Source organism: Haliotis rufescens, unplaced genomic scaffold (assembly GCF_023055435.1).
Source record: "Haliotis rufescens isolate VD_foot unplaced genomic scaffold, xgHalRufe1.0.p SCAF_13, whole genome shotgun sequence".
NCBI classification, from domain to species: Eukaryota; Metazoa; Mollusca; class Gastropoda; order Lepetellida; family Haliotidae; genus Haliotis; species Haliotis rufescens.
The window spans coordinates 37,954,957-37,976,201 of NW_025963813.1; the positions used below are offsets into that span (position 1 = coordinate 37,954,957).

The 21,245-nt window shown below is 47.0% G+C and overlaps 1 protein-coding gene across 1 annotated transcript in view; it reads left to right on the forward strand.

Annotated features, from left to right (window-relative positions):
* LOC124123549 (DNA-directed RNA polymerase, mitochondrial-like) overlaps positions 1 to 20,036 on the forward strand; it is a 68,370-nt gene extending 48,334 nt beyond the window's left edge. Inside the window, exons 27-32 of the mRNA XM_048394529.1 lie at positions 1,189 to 1,346; positions 2,057 to 2,155; positions 4,207 to 4,279; positions 10,866 to 10,948; positions 17,775 to 17,851; positions 18,490 to 20,036. Of these exons, the coding sequence (XP_048250486.1) occupies positions 1,189 to 1,346; positions 2,057 to 2,155; positions 4,207 to 4,279; positions 10,866 to 10,948; positions 17,775 to 17,851; positions 18,490 to 18,539 (540 nt within the window). The 3' untranslated portion in view covers positions 18,540 to 20,036. The remainder of the gene's footprint in view (positions 1 to 1,188; positions 1,347 to 2,056; positions 2,156 to 4,206; positions 4,280 to 10,865; positions 10,949 to 17,774; positions 17,852 to 18,489) is intronic.
* The last annotated feature ends 1,209 nt before the right edge of the window (positions 20,037 to 21,245 follow it).

Sequence of the window (21,245 nt, forward strand, 5' to 3'; positions counted from 1 at the left end):
TCCCTCTCCATCATGTCTCCTTGTCCCTCCCCATCATTCGTCTCCTCGTCCCTCCCCATCATATGTCTCCTCGTCCCTCCCCATCATGTCTCCTCGTCCCTCCCCATCAGGTCTCCTCTTCCCTCCCCATCATGTCTCCTCTTCCCTCCCCATCATATGTCTCCTCTTCTCTCCCCATCATGTCTCCTCATCCCTCCCCATCATATGTCTCCTCGTCTCTTCCCATCATGTCTTCTCATCCCTTACCATCATTCATCTCCTCTTTGTCCCTCCCCTTCATGTCTCCCTGTCCCTCCCCTTCATGTCTCCTCGTCACTCCCCTTCATGTCTCCCTGTCCCTCCCCTTCATGTCTCCTCGTTCCTCCCCATCATGTCTCCTCTCTCCATACATCTCCTTGTCCCTCCCCATCATGTCTCCTCGTCCCTCCCCATCATTTGCTCCTTGTCCCTCCCCTTCATGTCTCCTCGTCCCTCCCCATCATGTCTCCCCGGCCGCGTCATTCCAAAGACGTTAAAAGACGGTACTTGTTGTTACCCTGTCTGGCGCTCAGCATTTAGGGGCTAAAACAAGGACTGGTCGGCTCAGAGTCAGTATACTGTGTCTGAGTGGGATATTCATGTTAAACTGCGGCATGGTATCTCAGTGAGCTAGCACTATAAATCGGCATCAGTCCGGACTAGTACAAGCAGCCACACAAACACACACACGTACATGCACGTCGCTATATAAGTGCAATAATCTTGGACGCGACGTTAAACCCCATTTAACCTCCTCACCACCTCAAGTCTCCTCGTCCCTCTCCATCATACGCCTCCTCGTCCCTCCCATTCATTTCTCCTCGTCTATTCCTTTCATGTCTCCTCGTCCCTCCCCTTCATGTCTCCTCTTCCCTTTCATGTCTCCTCGTACCTCCCCTTCATGTCTCCTCGACCCTCCCCATCATGCGTCTCCTCATCCCTCCCCTTTCTGTCTCCTTGTCCCTCCCCATCATACGTCTCCTCGTCCCTCCCCTTTATTTCTCCTCGTCCCTCCCCATCATGTCTCCTTGTCCCTCCCCATCATGCGGCTCCTCGTCCCTTCCCGTCATGAGTCTCCTCATCCCTACCCGTCATGAGTTTCCTCGTTGTCCCTCCCCATCATGAGTGTCGGCATTGTCCCTCCTTCTCATGCGCTTCCTTGTTTCCTAGGACTGGCTGACACTGAGTGCACAGCTCATCTCCACGATCCGCCACAAGCCGGTGGAGTGGGTCACCCCCATGGGTTTGTTGGTCATACAACCCTACCACAAACAACTGACCTTCAGCAGACTCGGCATGAACATCATTGACTCCTGCATCAATGAAAAGTAGGAACAACTTCACACACGATTGTTGTCCGTAGGGAAAGCAGTGATACAGACATGAGTCACTAGCTGGAAACATCTTAATCATTGAATGTTCAGCACCCCTGTGAAGGCCTGGGTTAGAATTGATCTTCAGCAACCAATACTTGTTGTAAGAGGCGACTAATGGAATCGGATGGTCAGGATCGCTGACTCAGTAGATGCATGTCATCGTATCCCAATTGCGTAGATCAATGCTCATGATATCAATCACTGGATTGTCAGATCCAGATTCAATTTTTTTAATATAACTGAGTGCAGCTTTAAACAGCAAACAAATGACAAACCCGTTAGTCGCCTTTTACGACAAGCTCAGTCGCCTTTTTCACCAAGCATGGGTTGCTGAAGACATATTCTACTTCAGATCTTCGCGGGTCTCATGACTAGGTCATCTATCAGCGAACCAAGATTCACCTTGTGTGTGCTTGAGATATTTTTTAAATTTTTCCACAGGTATGTAATAAAGAAAACATACAACTTTGTGGATAAGAACTTCTGCTTTTTTGTATTCAACAACTTTCCATTTTCACTCAAGCTTGATAAGAATCTACATTGTACGTTTTCTTATTTACTCACCAACTTCAAGAATGCCAATCAAACAGTTAGGTGTGAATGATTTCGATAATATGTACAATTAATGTTTCTGAAAACTTTTATGAACTATTTTTTTGCAGCAAACCCAATTCTGTGAAACAGAAAAATGCCTTCCCTCCAAACTTCATCCACTCTCTGGATTCCTCCCACATGATGCTGACGTCCCTGTACTGCTTGAGGTACGTGAACCTGTAGGCTGTCCCTGTACTGCTTGAGGTAGGTGAACCTGTAGACTGTCCCTGTACTGCTTGAGGTAGGTGAACCTGTAGACTGTCCCTGTACTGCTTGAGGTAGGTGAACCTGTAGACTGTCCCTGTACTGCTTGAGGTAGGTGAACCTGTAGACTGTATACACCATGATTTAGGTCACTGTACTGCTTGAGGTAGGTGAACCTGTAGACTGTCCCTGTACTGCTTGAGGTAGGTGAACCTGTAGACTGTCCCTGTACTGCTTGAGGTAGGTGAACCTGTAGACTGTATACACCATGATTTAGGTCACTGTACTGCTTGAGGTAGGTGAACCTGTAGACTGTCCCTGTACTGCTTGAGGTAGGTGAACCTGTAGACTGTCCCTGTACTGCTTGAGGTAGGTGAACCTGTAGACTGTCCCTGTACTGCTTGAGGTAGGTGAACCTGTAGACTGTCCCTGTACTGCTTGAGGTAGGTGAACCTGTAGACTGTATACACCATGATTTAGGTCACTGTACTGCTTGAGGTAGGTGAACCTGTAGACTGTCCCTGTACTGCTTGAGGTAGGTGAACCTGTAGACTGTCCCTGTACTGCTGGAGGTAGGTGAACCTGTAGACTGTATACACCATGATTTAGGTCACTGTACTGCTTGAGGTAGGTGAACCTGTAGACTGTCCCTGTACTGCTTGAGGTAGGTGAACCTGTAGACTGTCCCTGTCCTGCTGGAAGTAGGTGAACCTGTAGACTGTCCCTGTACTGCTTGAGGTAGGTGAACCTGTAGACTGTCCCTGTCCTGCTGGAAGTAGGTGAATCAGTAGACTGTCCCTGTCCTGCTTGAGGTAGGTGAACCTGTAGACTGTCTCTGTACTGTTTGAGGTAGGTGAACCTGTAGACTGTCTCTGTACTGTTTGAGGTAGGTGAACCTGTAGACTGTCCCTGTACTGCTGGAGGTAGGTGAACCTGTAGACTGTCCCTGTACTGCTTGAGGTAGGTGAACCTGTAGACTGCCCTGTACTGCTTGAGGTAGGTGAACCTGTAGACTGTCCCTGTACTGCTTGAGGTAGGTGAACCTGTAGACTGTATACACCGTGATATAGGTCCCTGTACTGCTTGAGGTAGGTGAACCTGTAGACTGTCCCTGTACTGCTGGAGGTAGGTGTACCTCTAGACTGTCCCTGTACTGCTGGAGGTAGGTGAACCTGTAGACTGTCCCTGTACTGCTTGAGGTAGGTGAACCTGTAGACTGTCCCTGTACTGCTGGAGGTAGGTGAACCTGTAGACTGTCCCTGTACTGCTTGAGGTAGGTGAACCTGTAGACTGTCCCTGTACTGCTTGAGGTAGGTGAACCTGTAGACTGTATACACCGTGATATAGGTCCCTGTACTGCTTGAGGTAGGTGAACCTGTAGACTTTCCCTGTACTGCTGGAGGTAGGTGTACCTGTAGACTGTCCCTGTACTGCTTGAGGTAGGTGAACCTGTAGACTGTCCCTGTACTGCTTGAGGTAGGTGAACCTGTAGACTGTCCCTGTACTGCTTGAGGTAGGTGAACCTGTAGACTGTCCCTGTACTGCTTGAGGTAGGTGAACCTGTAGACTGTCCCTGTACTGCTTGAGGTAGGTGTACCTGTAGACTGTCCCTGTACTACTTGAGGTAGGTGAACTTGAGACTGTCCCTGTACTGCTTGAGGTAGGTGAACCTGTAGACTGTATACACCGTGATATAGGTCCCTGTACTGCTTGAGGTAGGTGAACCTGTAGACTGTCCCTGTACTGCTTGAGGTAGGTGAATCTGTAGGCTGTCCCTGTACTGCTTGAGGTAGGTGAACCTGTAGACTGTCCCTGTACTGCTTGAGGTAGGTGAATCTGTAGACTGTCCCTGTACTGCTGGAGGTAGGTGAACCTGTAGACTGTCCCTGTACTGCTAAGTGCCCATGAGGACACTGAAGCATTAATTGCGGACAACCGAAGTAGCTGCTGTACTGTTTGAGGTGTTATTAATCCCTGCTGACTCTTTGACTGACTGCCTGTCTCTCTGTCGCAGGGCGGGCATCACCTACGTGTCGGTACACGACTGCTACTGGACTCATCCGGCTGATGTAGAGATCATGAATAAGGTGAGTCTTATTACAGTATGTGGCACACACAGGCTTGAACAGGCTTTCCATTTTCATACTTCATCTCGCCAGGGCTGATAAGCATATTGTTTGCCGTAAAAGTGTCTTAGATTTTGCATTTGTGATCAATCTTCAAGCGTTTCAGAGAAAGACAAACAACATATGTGAACCATCAGGTGAAAAGGGACCTTATGGCTGCTGGGATACAATTGTGTTGACGTCATAAAGACGTTTGACGTCAACTTACTTCAGTGAAGATAGCCACGTGTGATGTCATGTATCTCTGTAATGAATATGAATTAAAGCTTGTGAATTGTATTTTTGTGTTCCGAAGATTTTGTAGTTTTACAATATAATGAAAATTCAAAATGTGATTTTTCACCCATAAGGTCCCTTATCTCATGGTTGGTCGGACCGCCTCCGTGGTCTAGTGGTAGAGTGTCTGCCCAGAGAGGGGAAGGTCAAGGGTTTAATTCCCGGCCGCATCATACCAAAAGACGGTACTTGTTGCTACCCTGTCTGGCGCTCGGCATTAAGGGGCTAATACAAGGACTGGTAGGCTTGGAGTCTGTTTCTGACTGGGGTATTCATGTTAAACAGCGGCATGGTATCTCAGTGTGCTAGCACTATAAATCAGCATCAGTCCGGACTAGTACAAGCAGACATACACACACACACAAATGTGCATGCACGTCGCTATATAAGTGCAAAATATTGAATACAGCGTTAAACCAAATTTCACCTCACCTCATGGTTGGTCAGATATATCATATTTTTATTCTTTTATCAGCAAAGATAGACAAAAGTTTGAGTTAATTACATTAAGTAATACGTTACCACTGTTATACCGAGGCTGTTGTCTCCCACAACTGCTGCTATAGCGAAATCTACCACAGAGATCTCAATTACCTCATGCAGCACGTGCGTAGCCACCTAGCTGCCATGTGACACCCTTCACTCTTGTCTCCTTCGTCTGCTTAGCAAGACGTGTTTTCTCCTGCTGAAGCGTTCCTTGAAGATTTGGTGATATTTATTATAGTTTATTCTCTAATAAACTGTGCTTTTATGGGGCGTTGCGGTAGCTACGCTTGGTTATAATTTTCCCGCCCTTTTTTCTATATACTTGCGGGGTTCGCGTATGCACGTTGTGTTTTACGTTTCCCCTGTTCTTGTATGTTTTGGGGGTTAACATAACTTATTTCTTTAATAAAAGTTATATGTGTATGTTATATGTTCACATTGCTCGTTTATTTTCTTGTGAAAATGTTCGTTTGTGAATCATTGTGGTGCGTGCGTTGTAACCATGTTTTGTTCTTTGTTTATAGCAAACAATCAATGTCTGACATGGATATGTCCCCAGTATCCACCCCCTCTACCCCTGCTCCTCGGAGTTATGGGGTGTGCAGAAAGTTTTTGTCGTCCCGGGATCCCCACGATCGTTGCCCGCGGTGCAGGGTTCCTTGCGGGGACACCCGGTGCATCCTGTGCGAAGGTCTGGGGCCTGCGGATTTTGAGCGGTACCGGCTGTACGTACAGTCCGTCTCCACCCCTGTGGTGGCCGGTTCGTCCGGTCGGGGTCCCCGTGCGGGTACCACCTCCTCGGCTGCGGCGGATCCCCTTGCGGCCCTCGGGCTGTCTGGGGATTCCGTCGCCGCATTGTTGTCGAAACTTGTGGATTCCAAGCTGGCGGCCTTATCGCAAGATAGGCCGCTGGCTGTTCCGTCCCCGGCCTCTTCGGTGGCCGCGGGGTCGGACGCGGGGTCCACCGGTAAAGCGGCGGATCTCTTGGCGGCCCGTGTGCTGTCCGGGGATTCCGTCGCTGCATTACTTGCATAACTTGTGGACTCCAAGCTGGCGGCCTTATCTCAGGATAGGCCGCTGGCTGTTCCGTCCCCGGCCACTTCGGTGGCCGCGGGGTCGGACGCGGGGTCCACCGGTACGGCGGCGGCTCCCGTGGTCACCGGTCCTTCCCCCGAACCGTTGCTCCCGCTATCGGTTTAGGACCGCGTGGCCATGGTTTATGACCTCTTTGAGGACATGCCCCGGCCGGTACCGCGGGGAATCCACGACTGTGGGTTCCTCCGAGGTATACGATGAGTCTTCCGACACGGCTTTCCCCGCATCAACCTTGCTGCGCGGTTTCAAGCCTTCCTTGGAGAACGCCTTCGCGGCGGCCTCCGGTCGGGGTCTCCCGTTGCCTCCGACGTCGTGGAGAAAGGGTTTATTCCCGGTACATGACCTTGCCTTTCCCGAGGCTGGTCCTACCGCGGAGGCCCATGTTGAGCGGTTGGGTGTCCGTGCCCCACCGGCTGCTACGGTAACGCAAGCTACCTTGCACCAGCTGGACGCCCTCGCTCGGCACTCCATGTCTCACGGAGACACTTACTTGGCTGCAGCGGCCCGTCTGGTCGAAGGTTCTCCCACGGACCGTGACCAGCGCATTTACAACTGCCTGCTCAGTTTAAATGCTTCCCTGGAGTACGTTGCCGAGGACTCTCGGCACACACTTGCTCTTGTTGGGTCCCTGCATAGGCGCCTGGGTGCCGCTCCTAACCGGAGCGCGCCCCAGGCTGCTGCGGCCGGTAGGTCTAAGGGGTCGGGTTCTTCTTCCTCTGGGAAGTAGCCCCGCCCTGAGGGCTCCGGTATGGGCAATCAGCTGCCCTTTCGCGGGAAGACGGGGAACTGGGGGAAGCCCAAGTCGTCGACGGACGGCAAGGGCCCCTCCAGGTGACTCTCATTGGAGGGGTTCGTATGCCGACAGCGCCAACTTCGGTTGGCCCTTAGGCGAACCCGAGTCACTTGGCCCTGGACAGTTGCGCCTGTCGCAACCTGTCAGGGCCCCCTCTCCTTCCCCAGTGGGAGCCAGACTCCAGACTTACTGGGAGAATTGGGAACAAGTGTTCGACGACCCGTGGGTGGTCAACACGATTCGGTACGGCTATCGGCTTGATCTCAAAGCGAATCCGCCGCTCACCGTTGCCCCGTTGGCAGGTTTCGATTCGGAAACCGATCTTCCCATCCTCGCCGATGCCATCGGCAGGTTGGTGGAGAAGGGGCAGTACGGGAGTTAGCTCTACTAGAAATAACACCGGGGTTTTACTCCAGGATATTTCTCGTTCCCAAGTAGGACAGTGCCGAACTCAGAATGATTCACACGTCCGCTCCCTGGCTGTTCACCCGGTTAACCACCCCCATAGTGGGGTTCCTCCACAGGAGGGGTGTCCGGTACTTCGCGTACCTGGACGACTCGCTAGTAGCAAATCGAATGACGGACACCCTGTCACGCCATCTCGATTTCGCACGTCGGCTCTTGGAGCAATTTGGGTGGATTATCAATCTCCCCAAGAGCGAGTTAACCCCTTCTCAGAACTTGCTGTTCATCGGAGGTCGGTTCAACACGGTGTCCCATCGCCTCTTTGTCCCCCCAGACCGGTGGCACAAAATTCAGGCGATGATTGCCAAAGTCTTAGCGGTGCAACAGACTGTTCACTTTTGGGAACAGCTGTTAGGGCTACTTGTATCAGCCCAGGACTGCACCGCACGGGGTCGTCTCCAACTCCGCCCGCTGCAACGGTTTTTAATCCAGTTGTTAGCAACGGAGGTGAACAGTGCGACCGTCGCCCTCCCGGATCGGCTCCGACCGCATCTGGAGTGGTGGACGGTCCCTTACATTGTCTTATCAGGAGTCTCTATGCGGCCCTACCGGGCCACGTTGACCCTGTATACAGACGCCTCTCTAGTGGGCTGGGGCGCCCATCTAGAGGGGGAGGTGAGCTCGGGGCTGTGGTGCTTAGACGAACTAGGTCTTCACATCACTTGTCTCGAGTTCAAGGCAGTGATCAACGCAGTCAATCACTGGAAGCATCGTCTCGTCGACGCCCGGCTCATGCTGGCGACCGACAACACGACGGTAGTGTCCTATGTGAACAAACTGGGGGGAACCCACAGTCACTGGCTACTCGATCTCACGTTCGAGTTTTACGCTCTGGTGGACAGTGTCCCGTGCCAGATACGCGCCCGTCACATCCCAGGTGTGCGGAACGTACTGGCCGATGCTCTATCGAGGCCTCAGGATCCGAGCCCCACAGAGTGGATGCTGAACCCAGTAGTGTTTCAGTGGCTGTGCGAACGTTTGGGTCGTCCGAAGGTCGACCTGTTCGCAACGCGGTTCAACAATCAACTCCCGTTGTTTGTATCACCAGTCCCGGTCCCGAGGGCCATCGATCACGATGCTCTCGCGTTAGACTGGACGGGCTTGGTCGCTTATGCTTACCCGCCGACAGCGTTGATACCACACATTCTAAGCCGGCTCCGAGGAGTTCGCTGTCGAATGTTACTGATCGCGCCCATGTGGCCGAACAGATCGTGGTACCCCGACTTGCTGACCCAGGTCACGCAGTCGCCACTTCCACTGCCTGTGAGACCGGATCTCTTGATCCACCCTCACAGCCGTCAGCTTCATCCAAACGCAGGGCAGTTCAATCTGCACGCGTGGATGTTGTCACCGAGCGTCTGAGGAGTAAAGTTTTTTCTCGCCGGGCGTCTCGGGCATACGTTAGTATGCATCGTGATTCTACCCAGAAGGTGTATAATGCACGTTGGGTTATTTTCACGAAGTGGTGTTGTAAACATCACATTCATTCGCCAGATAAGGTATCTGTGCAGGATATTGCTCGTTTCATGTCTCACTTGCGAGAGACCCGGAAACTCTCCGGGGGTTCCATTGCCAACTATGTCTCGTCCGTTGCTACGGTACGGGACGTTGCTATGGGTACCAGTCTCTCCAAAGAGCCGGTGATACGGGGTATTATCAAGGGTTTCAAACAGCACGATCTTAAGAAGGGCCGCCTTCGGGCACCGGCCTGGGATCTTTGGCTAGTGTTGCAATCACTTACGGAAGCTCCGTATGAACCCTTGCATAGTGCTTCGTTCCGGCATGTGACTTGGAAAACAGCATTTCTCCTCTCCTTTGCCACGGCGGCACGTGTATCCGAAATTCATGCACTCGATGTCGCCAAGGTACGATTCGATAGGGGTGACGAAGGAGCGGTCCGCCTGGGCCTGCTCATGGGCTTCGTCGCCAAGAATCAGAGAGTCGGGCAAACGGAGAGAGAATTCACTGTAAGATCACTCAAAGAAATCTTACATCCTGCTGATACTGAGGACAGAGCGCTGTGTCCGGTTAGGGCCCTTAAGTATTATCTTAAGGCTTCGAATGAACGTAGACAAGGGCGTGACCGTCTGTTCATATCGTGTAACCCTAATCGCACGGTTGACATACCTCGCAACTCGATTGCGTTGTGGCTTCGTTCTGTCATCAATCTGGCGTACCGGTCTCGGGGGTTACCGGTAGCGGGGTCAAACCCGCACGAGATCAGGGCGCTAGCGGCAACATTTGCCCTACACTCGAATATCTCTGTTCGCAGAATATTACGAGGTTGTTACTGGCGTTCTGACTCGGTTTTTGCCAATCATTACCTCAAACAGGTCGCTGATGCCGTCGTGGAGAGTGTGCACCGTCTTGGCCCGCGGATCGCGGCGCAAGCGGGCACCTAAGGGGTGTGCCCAGCGCAATTCCGAACTCCTCAGGCGTCTGACCTTGCACGGTGGTCAATCTGGGTCTACTCCAATGTTCCCACTGCCGTGGGTACAGGAGTTGGGGTCCCGCAAACCAGCGCACTCACACCACAGGTGAGGGCGGCTTTTTGTGTGCTTTGTCCTTATTTGTATTTTGACAATTATGTCTTTAATTGTCTGTCGTGTATCCCAACCTTGTGATGCATGCTTACAAATACTGGAATTAGGTCACGCGCCTAATGCATACTTTAAGTAGGCTTGCTCTGGGATATACGGTCTGAATGAAATTAATTTCCCTCTTTTCGACTGTTTAACCTGATCTAAGATTAAGCTCACGCGGATACAGTGTTCTCATCCGCTGCGGCGATGAAATACCTATCCAGTGGGGCCGTTTGGAGTCACCAATCGTTTTGGCAATGACGATTGAGCCTTACGGTATGCGCTTGACAGTGCTTTGGTATTCCTATAGGGTAACGCCTAGCTAGGTGCATGCGCATCGAGTGCTTCCGCCTTGGTGTTTACTTCCGCTGGTCGGAAGGAACGCTAGCAGTCAGGATTCGGGTTGTAGGTGCTCCCCACCGCCTACTGTGGTAGTCAGCCTCGGTATAACAGTGGTAACGTATTACTTAATGTAATTTGTAGAATTTTCCTATTCGGAATATTCTATAAGTAATACGTTACCACTGGGCTGCTGCCCGCCCGTCCGTCCCCCGAGCACTTGCTCTCGCAGGAGACAAGAGTGAAGGGTGTCACATGGCAGCTAGGTGGCTACGCACGTGCTGCATGAGGTAATTGAGATCTCTGTGGTAGATTTCGCTATAGCAGCAGTTGTGGGAGACAACAGCCTCGGTATAACAGTGGTAACGTATTACTTATAGAATATTCCGAATAGGAAAATTCTACAATTTTCCTACTGTGAAGATGTTCTGATGCCTGAGCTATGTAGTTGAGTTGCTTATGGTGCTTATCAACCCAGCTTTTATGAATTCACTGATGCTTGACTGTTCAGATATGCAGAGAGCAGTTTGTGGCACTTCATGAACAGCCTGTCCTTGAGGATCTGTGTCAGTATCTCCTCCAGATGTTCAGCAGGTGAGTACCGGTACCCTTACCACCTGTGTCAGTATCTCCTCCACATGTTCAGCAGGTGAGTACCGGTACCTTTACCACCTGTGTCAGTATCTTCTCCAGATGTTCAGCAGGTGAGTACCGGTACCTTTACCACCTGTGTCAGTATCTCTTCCACATGTTCAGCAGGTGAGTACCGGTACCTTTACCACCTGTGTCAGTATCTCCTCCAGATGTTCAGCAGGTGAGTACCGGTACCTTTACCACCTGTGTCAGTATCTCCTCCACATGTTCAGCAGGTGAGTACGGATACCTTTACCACCTGTGTCAGTATCTCCTCCAGATGTTCAGCAGGTGAGTACCGGTACCTTTACCACCTGTGTCAGTATCTCCTTCACATGTTCAGCAGGTGAGTACAGATACCTTTACCTCCTGTGTCAGTATCTCCTCCAGATGTTCAGCAGGTGAGTACCGGTACCTTTACCACCTGTGTCAGTATCTCCTCCACATGTTCAGCAGGAGAGTACCGGTAACTTTATCACCTGTGTCAGTATCTCCTCCACATGTTCAACAGGTGAGTACCGGTAACTTTATCACCTGTGTCAGTATCTCCTCCACATGTTCAGCAGGTGAGTACGGATACCTTTACCACCTGTGTCAGTATCTCCTCCAGATCTTCAGCAGGTGAGTACCGGTACCTTTACCACCTGTGTCAGTATCTCCTCCACATGTTCAGCAGGTGAGTACCCGTACCCTTACCACCTGTGTCAGTATCTCCTCCAGATGTTCAGCAGGTGAGTACTGGTACCTTTACCACCTGCGTCAGTATCTCCTCCACATGCTCAGCAGGTGAGTACCGGTACCTTTACCACCTGTGTCAGTATCTCCTCCACATGTTCAGCAGGTGAGTACTGCTACCTTTACCACCTGTGTCAGTATCTCCTCCAGATGTTCAGCAGGTGAGTACTGGTACCTTCACCACCTGTGTCAGTATATCCTCCACATGCTCAGCAGGTGAGTACCGGTACCTTTACCAGCTGTGTCAGTATCTCCTCCACATGCTCAGCAGGTGAGTACCGGTAACTATATCACCTGTGTCAGTATCTCCTCCACATGTTCAGCAGGTGAGTACCGGTACCTTTACCACCTGTGTCAGTATCTCCTCCACATGTTCAGCAGGTGAGTACCGGTACCTTTACCACCTGTGTCAGTATCTCCTCCAGATGTTCAGCAGGTGAGTACTGCTACCTTTACCACCTGTGTCAGTATCTCCTCCACATGTTCAGCAGGTGAGTACCGGTACCTTTACCACCTGTGTCAGTATCTCCTCCAGATGTTCAGCAGGTGAGTACTGGTACCTTTTCCACCTGTGTCAGTATCTCCTCCACATGCTCAGCAGGTGAGTACTGGTACCTTTTCCACCTGTGTCAGTATCTCCTCCACATGCTCAGCAGGTGAGTACCGGTACCTTTACCACCTGTGTCAGTATCTCCTCCATACGTTCAGCAGGTGAGTACCGGTACCTTTACCACCTGTGTCAGTATCTCCTCCACATGTTCAGCAGGTGAGTACCGGTACCTTTACCACCTGTGTCAGTATCTCCTCCAGATGTTCAGCAGGTGAGTACTGGTACCTTTACCACCTGTGTCAGTATCTCCTCCAGATGTTCAGCAGGTGAGTACCGGTACCTTTACCACCTGTGTCAGTATCTCCTCCAGATGTTCAGCAGGTGAGTACTGCTACCTTTACCACCTGTGTCAGTATCTCCTCCAGATGTTCAGCAGGTGAGTACCGGTACCTTCACCACCTGTGTCAGTATCTCCTCCAGATGTTCAGCAGGTGAGTACCGGTACCTTCACCACCTGTGTCAGTATCTCCTCCACATGTTCAGCAGGTGAGTACCGGTACCTTTACCACCTGTGTCAGTATCTCCTCCAGATGTTCAGCAGGTGAGTACCGGTACCTTTACCACCTGTGTCAGTATCTCCTCCAGATGTTCAGCAGGTGAGTACTGGTACCTTTACCACCTGTGTCAGTATCTCCTCCAGATGTTCAGCAGGTGTGTACCGGTACCTTTACCACCTGTGTCAGTATCTCCTCCAGATGTTCAGCAGGTGAGTACCGGTACCTTTACCACCTGTGTCAGTATCTCCTCCACATGCTCAGCAGGTGAGTACCGGTACCTTTACCACCTGTGTCAGTATCCCCTCCACATGTTCAGCAGGTGAGTACCGGTACCTTTACCACCTGTGTCAGTATCTCCTTCACATGTTCAGCAGGTGAGTACCGGTACCTTTACCACCTGTGTCAGTATCTCCTCCACATGTTCAGCAGGTGAGTACCGGTACCTTTACCACCTGTGTCAGTATCTCCTCCACATGTTCAGCAGGTGAGTACCGGTACCTTTACCACCTGTGTCAGTATCTCCTCCACATGTTCAGCAGGTGAGTACCGGTACCTTTACCATCTGTGTCAGTATCTCCTCCACACGTTCAGCAGGTGAGTACCGGTACCTTTACCACCTGTGTCAGCATCTCCTCCACATGTTCTGCAGGTGAGTACCGGTACCTTTACCACCTGTGTCAGTATCTCCTCCAGATGTTCAGCAGGTGAGCACCGGTACCTTTACCACCTGTGTCAGTATCTCCTCCACATGTTCAGCAGGTGAGTACCGGTACCTTTACCACCTGTGTCAGTATCCCCTCCAGATGTTCAGCAGGTGAGTACCGGTACCTTTACCACCTGTGTCAGTATCTCCTCCACATGTTCAGCAGGTGAGTACCGGTACCTTTACCACCTGTGTCAGTATCCCCTCCAGATGTTCAGCAGGTGAGTACCGGTACCTTTACCACCTGTGTCAGTATCTCCTCCAGATGTTCAGCAGGTGAGTACTGGTACCTTGACCACCTGTGTCAGTATCTCCTCCAGATGTTCAGCAGGTGAGTACCGGTACCTTTACCACCTGTGTCAGCATCTCCTCCACATGTTCTGCAGGTGAGTACCGGTACCTTTACCACCTGTGTCAGTATCTCCTCCACATGTTCAGCAGGTGAGTACTGGTACCTTTACCACCTGTGTCAGTATCTCATCCAGATGTTCAGCAGGTGAGTACCGGTACCTTTACCACCTGTGACAGTATCTCCTCCAGATGTTCAGCAGGTGAGTACCGGTACCTTTACCACCTGTGTCAGTATCCCCTCCACATGTTCAGCAGGTGAGTACCGGTACCTTTACCACCTGTGGCAACACGTCCGCCCAGGCCTCAAAGTTTAAATTTTTACTAAGTAGCCATATGGCCACAAGTATTGTTTTCCAGGTAGCCAGTGGTAAAATCAAGAAGTCAAGTCAGTGTTGTAGGTAGCCAAAAGCATTTGAAACTATTTTTTATCAAATAACTATTATAATATATATACAAGGCATAGCACTAGTCTTGGAACTGTACTTGAGTTTTGTTATTTGTGACTCAAACAATGATGCAATTTATGTTACATGATTACATAGGTTTTTTTCCTTGCTTATCCAATAAATTATCAACTAAAATAAAATACTAATTACATTACCGTATTCGACGTGATAAGCGCCCAGGGCGCTCTCAAAATTAGAAATAGGGGGCTCTTATTAGAACATTATTTTGAGTTGAAAGATCGGTAATATTTATGTATTTCGGTTCATTGTTGACTTTAGGAGGAATTATTTGTGAGGACAGTGAGCAGCACACATGTTGTGTTTACCTATGTGAAGCAATAGAATTTAGTTGCCACAATATACTTTTCAAGGCAGTCATTTGGCTACCTATGAATTTAAGACAGTAGACTAATTGAAATTTAGGTTGCATTTAGTCGCAACTTTGAGGCCTGTTCCCAGATGGACACCTGGACAAACTGACAGTATGAAGTCTTTGACAGCCATTTAGAAGTATATATGACTACATGTATACATGACACTTTTTTATGGATAGGAACTTCTTTTATTTTCTTGCTCCTTCACTAGGTGAATGCCTAGTGAGTACAAAGGATACTGTATATAAATATATTAATCAAGATGTTTATACAACACAAGCTGGGATGAATGTAGAATGCCAAAGCCAGTGACATAGTATTAATGTTCAAAGATAACAATTTAATGACAAAGCCAATGGGATAGCATTAATGTACAAAAATCACAATATTATGTCGAAGCCGATGGGATAGCATTAATGTACAAAAATAACAGTATAATATCACAGCCGATGGGATAAGATTAAGATAACATTAAAACGACGAAGCTGATGAGATAGCATTAATGTACAAAAATAACAGTATAATATCGCAGCCGGTGGGATAGGATTAAGATAACATTATAATGACGAAGCTGATTGGATAGCATTAATGTACAAAAATAACAGTATAATATCACAGCCGGTGGGATAGGATTCAGATAACAGTATAATATCACAGCCGATGTGATAGGATTCAGATAAGATTATAATGACGAAGCTGATGGGATAGCATTAATGTACAAAAATAACAGTATAATATCACAGCCGATGTGATAGGATTAAGATAACATTATAATGACGAAGCTGATGGGATAGCATTAATGTACAAAAATAACAGTATAATATCACAGCCGGTGGGATAGGATTAAGATAACATTATAATGACGAAGCTGATGGGATAGCATTAATGTACAAAAATAACAGTATAATATCACAGCCGATGTGATAGGATTAAGATAACATTATAATGACGAAGCTGATGGGATAGCATTAATGTACAAAAATAACAGTATAATATCACAGCCGATGTGATAGGATTAAGATAACATTATAATGACGAAGCTGATGGGATAGCATTAATGTACAAAAATAACAGTATAATATCACAGCCGGTGGGATAGGATTAAGATAACATTATAATGACGAAGCTGATGGGATAGCATTAATGTACAAAAATAACAGTATAATATCACAGCCGATGTGATAGGATTAAGATAACATTATAATGACGAAGCTGATGGGATAGCATTAATGTACAAAAATAACAGTATAATATCACAGCCGATGTGATAGGATTAAGATAACATTATAATGACGAAGCTGATGGGATAGCATTAATGTACAAAAATAACAGTATAATATCACAGCCGGTGGGATAGGATTAAGATAACATTATAATGACGAAGCTGATGGGATAGCATTAATGTACAAAAATAACAGTATAATATCACAGCCGATGTGATAGGATTAAGATAACATTATAATGACGAAGCTGATGGGATAGCATTAATGTACAAAAATAACAGTATAATATCACAGCCGATGTGATAGGATTAAGATTACATTATAATGACGAAGCTGATGGGATAGCATTAATGTACAAAAATAACAGTATAATATCACAGCCGGTGGGATAGGATTAAGATAACATTATAATGACGAAGCTGATTGGATAGCATTAATGTACAAAAATAACAGTATAATATCACAGGCGGTGGGATAGGATTCAGATAACAGTATAATATCACAGCCGATGTGATAGGATTAAGATAACATTATAATGACGAAGCTGATTGGATAGCATTAATGTACAAAAATAACAGTATAATATCGCAGCCGGTGGGAAAGGATTAAGATAACATTATAATGACGAAGCTGATTGGATAGCATTAATGTACAAAAATAACAGTATAATATCACAGCCGGTGGGATAGGATTAAGATAACATTATAATGACGAAGCTGATGGGATAGCATTAATGTACAAAAATAACAGTATAATATCACAGCCGATGTGATAGGATTAAGATAACATTATAATGACGAAGCTGATGGGATAGCATTAATGTACAAAAATAACAGTATAATATCACAGCCGATGTGATAGGATTAAGATTACATTATAATGACGAAGCTGATGGGATAGCATTAATGTACAAAAATAACAGTATAATATCACAGCCGGTGGGATAGGATTAAGATAACATTATAATGACGAAGCTGATTGGATAGCATTAATGTACAAAAATAACAGTATAATATCACAGCCGGTGGGATAGGATTCAGATAACAGTATAATATCACAGCCGATGTGATAGGATTAAGATAACATTATAATGACGAAGCTGATGGGATAGCATTAATGTACAAAAATAACAGTATAATATCGCAGCCGGTGGGATAGGATTAAGATAACATTATAATGACGAAGCTGATTGGATAGCATTAATGTACAAAAATAACAGTATAATATCACAGCCGGTGGGATAGGATTCAGATAACAGTATAATATCACAGCCTATGTGATAGGATTAAGATAACATTATAATGACGAAGCTGATGGGATAGCATTAATGTACAAAAATAACAGTATAATATCACAGCCGATGTGATAGGATTAAGATAACATTATAATGACGAAGCTGATGGGATAGCATTAATGTACAAAAATAACAGTATAATATCACAGCCGGTGGGATAGGATTAAGATAACATTATAATGACGAAGCTGATGGGATAGCATTAATGTACAAAAATAACAGTATAATATCACAGCCGGTGGGATAGGATTAAGATAACATTATAATGACGAAGCTGATGGGATAGCATTAATGTACAAAAATAACAGTATAATATCACAGCCGATGTGATAGGATTAAGATAACATTATAATGAAGAAGCCAATGAGAGTACCAGGAGAGGATTACTTAAGTACTTTGAAGGTGTAGTGCTGACAAGGATCCAGGTTTTAGACAGGTAGTGAGGTTTAGTGATGATGAACATCACGGTACAATTGTTTGACTGGTGACATGTAACGTTCCTCGACTAATGGATGGGGTTACAGATTCATGGGTGTTTCTTCCTTTGCTTCCAGGGATGGTGGATCAGATTGTGAACCTGAAATTGCCGAGACATTCCTTAACTCGGTTTTGGCTGAGGTCCCATCACGAGGTAAGAGTGACGCTAGTGCTTATATCAAGTCCTCTGGTTTAGTACCATGTATAATGTAGTTTTAAATTTAACAAATGTTATATTTGGATAAAACTTTCTTAGCTAAGTACAGATTCTTGTATTTTATATTTTTATTGGTTGAGTCTGTCCGGGGTCCGGAGATTCACCAGAGTGAGGCACCAAAATCACCAGCATACAAAGTCAGCGATCTAACCCACTCAGCCATCGCTGCTTTCAAGAATGAAAGTCTGACAGCTGGTTGTCCCCCACCCCCCCAAAAAATGGCATTGTGTGTTCATAGCTTTCGGCCATGGGAGTGTTGCCAATATATACTTGTCAGAGGGGTACACAAAGTATGTGATCTAGACTACCAGTTGTCGTACTTTCATTTTTGAAAGCATGGATGACTGAGTCGGTTAGATCGCTGACTTTGTGTGCTGGTGATTAGGTGCCTCACTCTGGCGATTATTTCCCCCCCCCCAAAAAAAAAAAGTATGAGAATCTGTACTTTCCTGAGACAAATTTAACATTTGTTACATTTAACCACTTAATAAATGGCATTGTGTTCGTAGTTTTAATTTAACAACTAGCACAGCTGTCATGATAAAATTCTTTGATTGTTATTTCTGAACTTTCAGGTACATTTGATCTGCGGAGTGTGTTGAAGTCAGTCTACTTCTTCAGCTGAGAGCCTGGTGTTCCTCGTGCTGCTGTTGCTAGACAAGTATAGCCTCTACACCTCGACTGTGATATGACCAGGGGAAGTCGTGAAGCATCTCCTGCAATGTGCAGTAAATGAGTAGTGAGATCATTGGTTTACTGGCTTGTGTTGTCATGGAAACAAGGAAGAGTGGCTCTGTCTTGACACGTGACTTACAGGGGATCTGTGTTCTGTTTCCTTGGCTAGACCGCCTCCGTGGTCTAGTGGTAGAGTGTCCACCCGGAGAGTGGAAAGTCCGATGTTTGATTCCCGGCCGCATCATACCAAAAGACGTTAAAAGATGGTACTTGTTGTTACCGCTCGGCATTAAGGGGCTAAAACAGGACTGGTCGGCTCGGAGTCAGTATACTGTGTCTGAGTGGGGTATTCATGTTAAACTGCAGCATGGTTTCTCGGTGACCTAGCACTATAATTCAGCATCAGTCCGGACTTGTACAAGCAGCCACACAAACACACACACATACATGCAGGTCGCTATATAAGTGCAATAATCTTGGACGCGACGTTTAACCCCATTTCACCTCACCTCACCTGTTTCTGTGGCTACTCAGCAATGTGGATTGTATTCTGTTCTGTCAAAATTGGAGAAACACAGGACAGTCTTCTGTGATACAAGTTCAAAACCCCCCAGTGTGATTCAAATAGCATTCAGAATTCTGGATCCAGTGGACAAAATGGTCGACATTTGGGACCCACCACCATGAATCTTCGTCTCATGAAGGATGCTATCTTCCTCACAACAGGTTCAGAGTCTGCCCTTCATGAGAGTTGCATAATTGGTGTGTCAGAATCCTGGTTCGTCCTGATGATGTGTCTAGATTCGTCAGTACCAAACCAATGCTTGTGGGTTTCACCAAAAAGGCCAACATCTGAGACCTGCATCACTTCAGGTCTGAAATACTATTCGAAGCGGCATTAAACCCAACTCACTCATGCACTGATGCAGTGTACAGCCTGAAGCTGTGACGCATGAGAGGAATACAGACCCCTGAATGTTCTGCCGTGATCCAAGTGTCTGCTCAAATGTTGTTACCACACTGCCTGGTGTAGGACATCTGTGTTAGTTGTTGTCAAGTGTTCTAAATTGCGGAGTAGCTACCAAGGACCAAGGCTTGAGCGGACAAATGTGTGACCTGGGTGATAGTGTGCCATCATATTCCAACAGTGTGACACCTTCTCATGCTATTAATCACTGGTTTATCTGGCTCACACTATGACTGGAATATTGCAGACCGAGGAGTAAAACAATATTCACTCCCACACTCTCAATTTGCAAAAGTAATTATGTGCCTTTTTGCATTATGTACATGATTGAATGCAAATTTGTTAGAGGTGTGTGATCAAGTGTTGAAGTCGAATTTTCTACAAAAAGGATGAATGTGACATTTGTGTGCAATATCTGTATTTTAATTTGAGGATTGTAGAAAAAATGTTTTATTAATTGAATAAGAAAGTGAATGATGATGATTCTCCTGTCTTGTTTTGATTCCTTTCCGGCTCCCCTGACTTAAATGTCCTGGCGCATTGTCCGTCGTCCATTAGTGAGTTCAGCATACCCTTTGACACCACGGTTCTGTAACTTGTCATGGCTAATCCAAGATATGGTGTCTCTTAAATCTGCTCACAGAGTTCCAATCAGATTTTAAACATTGCCACCGTGGTAGACATATCGAAAATCTATATTACTCTGCCCTTTCCTGCTCGAATTGCCACCTGTGAAGATATGGGTTAGAATAGGTCTTCAACAATCCATGCTTGCCGCTCGCTGACTTGGTTGATGCATGTCATCATATCCCAATTCCGTAGATCAATGGAATCACTGGATTGTCTGGTCTGGACTCGATTATTTACAGACTGCTGTCGTATAGGTGGAATATTGCTGTGTGCGGCGTTAAACAAACAAACAAACTGATTGTATTACGGTGATTACTCAACCCTTGAAGATCTGGGGTACAATTGGTCTTCAGCAACCTATACTTGCCGTAAAAGGCGACTATGCTTGTCGTAAGAGGCGACTAACGGGATCAGGTGGTCAGGCTTGCTGACTTGGTTGATGCATGTCATCATATCCCAATTGCGTGGATGGATGCTCATGATCTGGTGCAGACTCGATTAATTACAGACGGCCGTCATATAGCTGGAATATTGCTGAGTGCAGCGCTAAACAACAAACAAACAAACTGCATGTATTACAGTGATTACTTGATATACCACTGCCAACATGGTCCAAGATCCGGACCCTGCGTTCTAGGAAATACTGAAATTGCTGATGATCAACACATCACTGTGATGGTAGTGAATGGCAACACATCACTGTGATGGTAGTGAATGGCAACACATCACTGTGATGGTAGTGAATGGCAACACATCACTGTGATGGTAGTGAATGGCAACACATCACTTTGATGGTAGTGAATGGCAACACATCACTGTGATGGTAGTGAATGGCAACACATCACTGTGATGGTAGTGAATGGCAACACATCACTGTGATGGTAGTGAATGGCAACACATCACTGTGATGGTAGTGAATGGCAACACATCACTGTGATGGTAGTGAATGGCAACACATCACTGTGATGGTAGTGAATGGCAACACATCACTGTGATGGTAGTGAATGGCAACACATCACTGTGATGGTAGTGAATGGCAACACATCACTGTGATGGTAG